A 10647-nucleotide genomic window follows, 5' to 3' on the forward strand; every position below is an offset into this window, starting at 1 on the left:
TCTGGCAATGGGTATGTGATGCACCATTGGGGTTCAGGCCTAGAGATAGGACTGCATTACTCGACCTGCCCCAGATGGACAGCAGGAGGGGTAAGTGCTAGATAATCTGTGCACTGACATAATCTTATCGTTACTGAAAAGGACACATTCAGTCACCCACCAACCACTCCAATAAACCCATAGGTGCCTCCGCTCCGGCTGTAAGATGACAGAACCAGACATATGAACAAAGTGAGAAGAGAACTATTTTATCTACTAGAGACAGGCCATACCGCGTCAATATTGCAAGCATGGCGACACAATGGCACTACTGCCAGCGGCCACTAGGGAGGAAGTTTCTCTCTTCTCTAGGTTAACTACCACTTTGTGAAGGTACTTTATATATCACTGTTATTTTACCCTGCAGAGAGCTTTCTTTATACATTTTAGAGTGCTATCGACTTATTGGCTGTCCCTCTGAATGATAGGGCGATCAATTGGCTTTAATTTCAATTTTGTCATAAAGAATAGTAAACTGGGCTGAAGGTACAGAACGCTCTCGAGAGACTGAGAAAACCTTCAATAATTACAGCTGCTGTCTCTAATTAACTGTCCGTAATGTTCCGAGGAAACGCCAGACAGAGAAGTCACCGGCTGATGAGCGGATCTCTCCGGTTATTAATGTTAGTTTGAGAGTCTCCCTGTTCTCACAAGCTGGGCAGTATATGATTAACTAGGAAACATATTGGAGAATGAGTAATCTGATATTTACAATATATTGGCATATAGCTTGTTTTTCTCTAAGGCTCATTTAAATTCAGGTCAATTATGTTTTAAAAAAAAATATACACAGATACCTACATTGTGTTTGGAACAACCTCAAATCTGGGGTAGACCCCCATATAGTCACTTTCTATTTTAAAATTAATATAGTGTATTTGGGGATGAAAATCCATTAAATCCAGAACTTCTGTTACAATAAACCTCATGTACAAGTCTTACACTTGCATTAGAAGTTATTGCAGTAAAGAATATCTGACTTTAGGACACACTTCTTACTGCCAGTCATCTGGTCCTACTTTAAGAAATGTATAACACCACTTTTCTTGGCTGTTGCAATGTAGATGGCAGTGTTTTTCTCTTATGCAGAAACCCAAGGCCAAAGTCATTTGCAAAAAAAATTGGGAGACATAATCCATAACAAAACGGGTAATTTTTATCCCAAAAAAATGAGTATTATGCGTGATAACTCCTTATGGCTACATACATACAGACTGGAATGTTCTTTTTTAATGCATGTAAACTGCAATGCATTTATGCGTTTGGTAAGTGTTTAGATGCATTTACAAGTACTACAAAACAAGAAGTTATCTTGTTCAAGCCAAAAACACCTATAAATTCATATTTAGCCGGTTAATGTGCCCTGGATAAAATGCTTTAGAGCACTTTGTAGTAAAGCAATTAAATAATACTAGAGAACTGGTGACTGGTCTGTTTTGAACAATACTTACAGCTTCTCTGCTTCATTGCTTACTCCTCCATCTTTGTTACTACAGTCACAAGTTATACAATAAACCCAAGGGCTGTCCTAACAAGAATAACCACCACACTGGGCCCAGTTCAAAACCCCCTTTTAAATAAGCACAAATAAATAGAAAGCCTTTGGGACATCAATTGTATTCTCATTCAAAATAATATAATATACTATATTTATTAGAATTTTAATAAGGTCAACTAATAAAACATAATTTAACATAATGGCAATAAGTTACTAAACTGCTTAATTTCCTTCACAGAAACTACTACTCGTACATAAAAATATACCTCCTACTTAGGAATATAAGGATTCTGTGCCCTGTATATTATATATCCACGGGGGTCCTCGATAACTTGTAATATCCATATATTTCACAATAGGGGGCTCATAACCTCATAGAGCATGTCCAATTTACAGACCAGTATGAGAAATGTGAAAATAAACGGAGCACATGGTATATTTCCAGCAAGGCTGGAGAATAAGAGACACATTTAACCATTCAGGAAGGAAGAAATAGGGGGGGGGGGAAGAGGATTTTTACCTCCTTAGCAATGGTGGTGATGAAGGCGGGTGGTCTGGCCGTAGCAATGAGCGACAGAGCGTGCCGTGCAGAGCGGGCGGAGTCAGCTGCGGGACTCAGGGGCAGCCCAATTGTGATGCTAAACAGGGATCAGGCAGAAAGGAAGAGGGGGAAAAAAAAAAAAAAAAAGAAAGCCGGCATTAGAAATATATAGAGTGAAAAGATTAGACACAGCTTATAATGTCAGTTCAAGGTCAATGGGATCACTCAGACAGTTAGAATATAATGGACTCCCAACAATGAGCAGTGATTAGAAGTCAGGGTGTTCCTGCATCAAATACAAAATCGAATAATTAAGCGTGAAGATGGAAAACAGTATGTGAATACGTTCAAAGTGTTAAAAGGCTCTTGTTAACAAATGATGCGGCCGCAGCACTGAATGAACATCACAAAGCCAGAGAGCGGCGGGGACATTGTTTCCAATCAAAGTTTTAAATGGCAGATGGATGTGATTAATAAAAATACTTCCTGTCTCTGCCCAAGTTTCCTTGCAATGATTTTATGTCAAAACATACAGATTTTACACCGCGTAAAAAAAGACTCTTCTCAGCAAATGAAGGCAAATGTCTCCTTAGTTGCTAATACGGTTTACAGGTCATTTATGTCATTTTGCATTAAAATTGAACTAAGCACTGAAAACATCCATGGATTTATTCCCGTCTTCCGAAGCGATAAGTAGGTAGTGTATACTGACTTACAAGAGTCAACTTTTGCTGACTGGAGCCGATATCATCATCACCACCATTTATTTATATAGCGCCACTAATTCTGCAGCGCTGTACAGAGAACTCACTCACAACAGTCCCTGCCCCATTGGAGCTTACAGTCTAATTTCCCTAACACACACGCACAGACAGAGACAGACAGACTAGGGTCAATTTGTTACAGCCAATTAACCTACCAGTATGTTTTTGGAGTGTGGGAGGAAACCCACACAAACACGGGGAGAACATACAAACTCCACACAGGTAAGGCCATGGTCGGGAATTGAAACCATGACTCCAGTGCTGTAAGGCAGAAGTGCTAACAACTACGCCACCGTCCTACCCTATATAATCCCTTACACGTGCAGATAGAGCAGAATTTTTTGCAGTGACTGTTGCACCAAAGCTTAACCTGCACACTATGCAGATCACCAACTTTCAAATGTTCAGCCATAATTGGAAAATGTAATGTTAGATAAAGGGATTGTCGTTGCTGGACTCCAACATCCTATTTGTACATAGGATCGGCGTGCATGTGCTGACATTCTGTCAATTACCAGAGAATCCAATTAATATCACCTTTCCTCTTGATATATGAATTAATGACAAATTGAACAAAAGTATTATTTCGCTGTAATAAAGCTTCAACTACTTTTTAAGTTTCTTGACAGTTGTCCACTAACATCCGAACCTCTTACACAGATCTGGCCCACTTGTGGCTCTCCAGGTGTTGTGAAACTACAAGTCCCAGCACACTTTGCCAGCCAATAGTCAGGTGATAGCTGGCAGGCCATGCTGGGACTTGTAGTTTCACAACACTTGGAGAGCCACAAGTTGTCCGGGCCTGCTCTAATGACCTGGCAGCCTGAATAAACTGGATACAGTCTTCATTTAGACCTCATGTTGTGGCTGCACAGGACAGAATCCCCAGCATCCTATGTCGGAGGAGTGTGCCATGTAGACTGTCTTATAGACAAAAGCACAAGGTAATAGCTGCCCGCTTAATTGTGCATGTGCTTCTGTCAACAGGTCCCCCTCTCTTACTGCTGGTTCTGCAAAAGACAGTTTAAAAAGCAACAGGCTTCTTGCTAAGTCATTCACATCACCCCGGAGAGGTAACATGTGGCCAGAGATTAAGCCCCTCCTGCAGCTGGACCAGCTGCCTCACATGCTCAAAGCTGTAGCTGCAAACAAAGGCAGGTTTAGGAGAACTATTTCACCAGCATCCCTAACAATTACTCCGGCTTCACAACAGTCCCAGGGTAAATGTCTTACAATACCCACATGAAACTGCCGACAGAAAGAGGAATCTCCTTGAGAGTTATTACCATTTTGCTTTCGCAAACTTTAAAATGCTAAAATGTATTAACACACAGTTATGTTAATATGTTAGGTCAATGGGCATGACAATGTGGAAGTAAGCTGAGTCTTAGGTGTCTCTTACACAGCAAATCATTTGAGTTTGTCCTATACTTGTGTCCTGATAATGACTGCATTTATATGGTAGGAGCAGCTGTGTATATGCCTTGCAATGGGCTGTCTACATGCATAAATCAGAATATAGCACACTGAAACTTCTCTAAACAATTCCAGTACTATACATTCACTCAGGCCTGGATTACTGTACTATGGAGATAGATGCGGGCTTGGCTGTCAGTATGCTTCAAGAACTCATATTTCCAACACTCCCACTTTTTATAATATAGTTATGAATCACCTCAAGTAAAAAGTTTGACTTCTGGCATTGGGCGACGGGATTTTTGTCCAAATGTTTCTCATCTATGTTGGTAAAACCCTGTGTCTTTGATAGACAAAGTATGAAATTTGTTCTTCTTTTATTACAAAATCCTGTATCCTGACCTCATCTGAGCCGCATGATATGGTTCGGGAAAAACATGTTTCCGAGATGGTGGAAAGGTCGGGATGTGGTGAGAAGGACCTACCTATAAATGCAATTCCAAACATAAGAAGAGTTTGTGGCAGACTTAATTGATGGTGCTTAAACCATTGGCGACATGAGTGTGTTCTGGGCCTCTCACTGGCCCTTATTACAATGAGATTCCACTGGCTCCCCTTCCCTTACAGAATCCTCTTCAAACTTCTTACCCTCACCTAAAAGGCTCTCTCCCATTCCACTGCCCCTTATATCTCCAATCTCCTCTCCATCCACACTCCCGCCCGGTCCCTGCGATCGGCCAATGACCGTCGCCTCTCCTCCTCTCTGATCACCTCATCCCATTCCAGAATTCAAGACTTCTCCCGAGCTGCCCCCCTGCACTGGAATGACCTCCCACGCTCCGTCCGTTTGTCCCCTAACCAGTGCTCTTTCAAACGGGCACTTAAAACTCATCTCTTCCGCAAAGCCTACCAGCCTTCCACCTAACCCTCTCTCCACCCTCACTCTCTTCACTTCGCTCCTCCTCAGTAGTGGGGAGCACAAGGGGACTCCCTTTGTGCCTGCCGTCTGTCTACCCTCCCTATAGGATGTAAGCTTGTATGAGCAGGGCCCTCCTCCCTCCTGTCTCGCTACCTTATCTTCTGCTCCACTTCAATATATTTGCCTTGCCTGGAGCCTCTGAAGTCATGGTACTACTCGTTTATTGTTTTGTACTGTTATTCCCTGTACGGTCCATTGTTTGTACTGTGTACGGCGCTACGGAAACCTTGTGGCGCCTAATAAATAAACGATAATAATAATAATAACATAACAGTTCAGTAGAGAAGCAAAAGATCTTAAAGGTCCAATACCATCAGAGATGACGTTATGCACTATCCAATACCTTAAGACATGTTAACATGGTACTATATCCTCACACAACAATGATATCAAGATGGGAAAGAGGCATGAATGGCCCACCAGGAAATCTTCAATACTGTATATAATACAGACTATTAGACACATGATAATATATAATGCAGAGGTGTTTAGAGAGTTATTTTGATACATAAGGGGAGAATAAAGCCAAATTTCCCTTCTTTTCTTAAGTTAGCTTTCAACTGGGACACAACAAGCAAAGGACTACTCCATGTTCTGCCACATTAATTGCCAAACTTTGCTTTTGGAAAAGTCTGAAGACCAAGGGCCTGATTCATTAAGGATCTTAACTTGAGAAGCTTCTTATTTCAGTCTCCTGGACAAAACCGTGTTACAATGCAAGAGGTGCAAATTATTATTCTGTTTTGCACATAAGTTAAATACTGACTGTTTTTTCATGTAACACACAAATACTTGACAGCTTATTTGTACACTGAAATTTAAAGTTGATATTTGTGTGCTACATGAAAAAACAGTCAGTATTTAACTTATGTGCAAAACAGAATACTAATTTGCACCCCTTGCATTGTAACATGGTTTTGTCCAGGAGACTGAAATAAGAAGTTTCTCAAGTTAAGATCCTTAATGAATCAGATCCCAAGTTTCCATTTATATATTGAAGGTTGCCAAGATCCGCAGTAAGAGTCCTCATCATTTGTTACATTATGCAATGAGGTTGCAGGCAAGCGACATGTAGTCTGTGAAACGACTGTATAGTTGCTAACATTTTTAAATCATTTACAGGAACACATTTCTGTTGGGTCAATGCATTATTTTATTAACTATTATCACCAGTTATGTTACGCTGTGTCTATACATGTAATATGTAGACAAGGTGTTTTACAGAGAACATCGAATCATTCCTTGCCCCCAGTAGAGCTCACAATCTCTATCCCTCGCCACAGAGACCAACACAATAGAGATAATTATGTCAGAAGCCAATTGACCTACCAGTATACATATGGACTGTGGAAGGAAACGAAAGCACCCTGGATAAACCCATGCAAACACCACTGTGCCAACAATCACACATTCTGCCTTGACGAACCTTTGAGATCTGCAATTCCCGTCATGCAATATTGAACTTTTGAATTTGACGTATTCTTCTACAATACGGCTCAATTTATAATCCCTAAAAACCTTAAAGACTAAGACCGGATGGGAATAATGACATGTGCTATGTAGAAAAATAAATGTTACTGGGCAGTTTGGCAAATACTCAAAATAGGGGCTTCATGGTGGCGAAAAAAATCCACAGACAAATATTTAAAACCTTTTAATAATAATTAGTAATTTGGGAAATGTGTTATTACGACATGCTGCTCAGGTTACCCGTCTTCCTAAACCCCCTATTAAGGCGAAGTCACTACCCGTCTAGGCGAAGGCTGTGGCGCCTGTTGACCTGCAGAACCGGCGTGCAGAGGGGTTCAGGACTGATGGGCACAATTTGTTTTCTATTGAAGTTGGATACTATAATAAAGAGAATAATATTATGGAATTCTCACAACCTGCAGTTGTATTTCCCCTGTTTGTTACCGACAGTGAACTGGTTATAACAGTGGTTCCCAAACTGTGTGCCTAGGCTCCCTGGGTGCCTTGGCGAACTCACAGGGGTGCCTAGGCCAGTTCCAGTGGTAAGCAAGTGGGTGACTACTTGACAATGATTTTGGTTTAGGGGTGCCTTGAAAAAAAAAAATACCCTAAGGATGCCTTGAACTGAAAAAGTTTGGGATCCACTTGGTTATAATCTAACAGGCATTTTATTACATCCTCCTGGTTTTCCCACTCTCCATCCTTCTTGCATCAATGCATAACTTGTCCCTGAGTCACCCGTTTCCAAAAATCTTTTATTTATCTGTATATAAATGTGCTGTTACTTGCCGTGTGTAATGCAGGTCCCATTAGGTTGCTTAGAGGTGTTCCCTTGGATAAATAAAGAATGTGATTGATTTATTCTACATCAACACACACATCACATAAACCCAAAGGCTGAAATCATAAGAACACTTAACTGTATATTTATATCTAGCCTGTGAATGCTCATTGCTGAGTACACTAACTGCAGCCCTCACACGTAAAAATAAGAGGTGGCAGGGGGCAAATTGTCCTTCTGCCCCAATGACATCACTTTATTATGAATGGCAAATTAATTCAAAGGACAGGAAAGAGTAAACATTAACAAATGGAAAAAAAAAATGGTGTTTGTCTAGCTCATTAGAGGCCTCATGAGGCCCCTAACATTCAAAAGGGCCACACATCACCCTTAATCGCAGCAATGAGGTAAAACAATACATTTAATAAAATAAAGACACACCTATCTGTAGTAACAATTTAGCATTTTAAACAAGTGTTACAAGCTATAACAAGCACATCAGACAATAGAGCAGGAAGGAGCTGGGGGGCGAACGTTGCCCATCATTGGTCATCGTCATAATTTATTTATATAGCGCCAGCGAATTCCGTAGCGCTTTACAATTGGGAACGCACAGTAATAAAACAATAGTGGATAATACATACAGACAGAGAGGTAAGAACTTACAATCTATGGTCTTGCTACTATATGTCATAATACGGAGTCTGGAATACATACATTTCTTTATTTGTCTGTCCTTTTCTCTCTTGGTATAAATGGATGGGCTACATTGTAATTTGTAGCGCCAGGTCTAGAAACGGCCCTGTCAGCACCACGGCCTGTCATAAGTCTGCCCTTTTTATTTAGGTTTAGATACTTGTACAATGAAGTATTCTACTATATCAGATATACATCAATCAGTTACAGCACACCTGTGAGAACATTTTATCGTGATATAAAATGAACAGCAATGGGTGCTTTACGTTGCAGGGAGCAAATCATGTGTCAGACCACGCCAAAGAATAAATAAATTGTACTTTATTTTTGTTCGTATGCTTTAGCTCAATAGACTGTGACCATCTTTGGGAAGATTGGCTTGTATTCGTATAATACTTTCTCTTTCTTAACAGACTCTCAATGTAGTTTCCTTGTTACGTTTGAAGTCGGTTGTGGCATCTTGCAGTAGTTTATAGGGCATGGTTGGTTTGTCAGTTTTTGTCTGTTGTCTAGTAAAATGTTTTATAAAGTTATTTATGAATTATTATTCTAACTTTATATGTTGTTTCAGAATAACCATACCTTGTAAATGTTAAAGCTTTCCGGGATAAGTTTATCAGTCTTTGGGGCGTATTCAATTGTTAGTGTTAACGCTAACAAACGAGCGCTCAAAAAATATTACAGTTTATACGGTAATATTGCGCGCGAAAAGCGTTAATGCGGTAGTTTACGCGCGAAATTTCAGCTCGCAGCTCAGGGAGCAGCGAGCTGAAATTCCGTGAGTAATTACCATATTAACGCTAATATTTTTTGAGCGCTCGTTTATCAGCGTTACCGCTAACAATTGAATACGCCCCTATATGTCAGTGTCAGAGAATGGCCTGTTCCTGAGTCATACCAAATCGAGTTAGTGATGATCATGATTGGACATAACATTTCAAGTAAGAGGGGGCAGAATACATACAGCAGAATGATTACTGCTCCAACATTACAAATTCAGCCTAACTACACTTAAGGTCAGCAGTTCACATTGTTTTACAATGTATTTAACCCAACAATAAGAATCATCCATCAGTCATTAAGACTTCACTTTTTTGATTGTTCTTTAATCATAATTGAACACTTCTAAATGTGCAGTTTAATCAGTTCTAAAGTGTAGAGGAAGATTCATCAAACCTACAAAGGAGACGTGGGGCTGTTGTCCATAGCAACTAGTCAGATTCCAGCTGTTATTTTCTAGCCTGTACTAGATAAATGACAGCTAGAATCTGGTTGCTACGGACAACATCTCCACTTTTCCTTCTTAGAAGGTTTGATAATCTACCTCTAAATATGGGGCAGATTCAATCACGTGATGACCGGCTGCGTGCACTTCTGGTTAATGTAGTACTGAAATATTGGCTTGTTTTAGAATTAGAGAAGAATTCAGGCTGGAAAATGGCTGTGGGGTGCCCTTGCAGACCGCTCTGTGGGCACTTTGTACATAGTGGCTCTGTGACTAGGCTAACTATGATGCCAGGCTAGCACAGTGCTTCTGGCAGCAGCGTTGGAAAGCGCTGTAATAAATAGAAGTGAGACGCCGTCTGATTCTCAATGCAGCTCCTCGCGCAGTAAGCCTTCAGCGCGGTCTAGGGTTGTTTGTTTTTTCTCCAACATATGGATTACCAACCGGTATGGAAGAGGACACCCTGGAACTAGGTGGGCAAAAAATTAGTGAAGAGTGTGGGGGGATTATTTATTTCTAATAAATTGGTTTCTATGCAGTGGTCCCAGCAGGCCCTGGATGCCAGGAAATGTTGGCATTTATAGTTCTACAAATGCCAGCATGTTCTGGCAGCTATCATACCTGAGCACTTTAAGGCTGGCAGGGATTGCTGAGACCTGTAGTTCACCATGTACAAATGTTCATATCTATTGTACTACATTTATTACCCCACACTCACGTGGCACCAGCCTGTTATAGCTTAGTGCTGGTAACTGCATTTATGGAAGGAACAGAAAGTTCTGTGTCCTCAAGTACTGGTGTGTGTGTATATATATATATATATATATATATATATATATATATATATATATATATTTATTTATTTAAACACACTTGCAAGGTCTGTGCTGATGATGGTGTATCAGTGTCTGCTTTCCCCTATACACTGTATGTACGTTGCACAAAACTCCCTTACTGTGCTTCATCCATGCACAGCCTCCCCAGTTCAGATTTTGTGACCTTAGAGAGGCGCAAGTGTCAGATTCATATTGTGCGCATGTGCAATGAGCAAACATGCATCCAACTCTACATGAGCCCCTTAATAACAGCTCATTGCAACAAAGTGTGCTCTGTATATAAGGCTCAGATGGCAGAATGCCTTGGTCCAGTCCCAAATATTTTGTCTCTTCCATGACTGTAAGCAAAGAACAGGTGGACAATTCTCACTTTCCTGTGGAAGATCAGTCACTGTAACTTTA

At 40.6% G+C, this 10647-nt stretch overlaps 1 protein-coding gene across 2 annotated transcripts in view; it reads right to left on the reverse strand.

Annotated features, from left to right (window-relative positions):
- The window catches only part of WDR7 (WD repeat domain 7), a 275561-nt gene that overhangs the window by 54856 nt on the left and 210058 nt on the right, over positions 1-10647 (reverse strand). For both annotated transcript variants that reach the window (XM_075184972.1, XM_075184981.1), the window contains one exon: positions 2058-2175. In XM_075184972.1, the coding sequence (XP_075041073.1) occupies positions 2058-2175 (118 nt within the window). The remainder of the gene's footprint in view (positions 1-2057; positions 2176-10647) is intronic.

Source organism: Mixophyes fleayi, chromosome 1 (assembly GCF_038048845.1).
Source record: "Mixophyes fleayi isolate aMixFle1 chromosome 1, aMixFle1.hap1, whole genome shotgun sequence".
In the NCBI taxonomy this organism is placed as follows: domain Eukaryota; kingdom Metazoa; phylum Chordata; class Amphibia; order Anura; family Limnodynastidae; genus Mixophyes; species Mixophyes fleayi.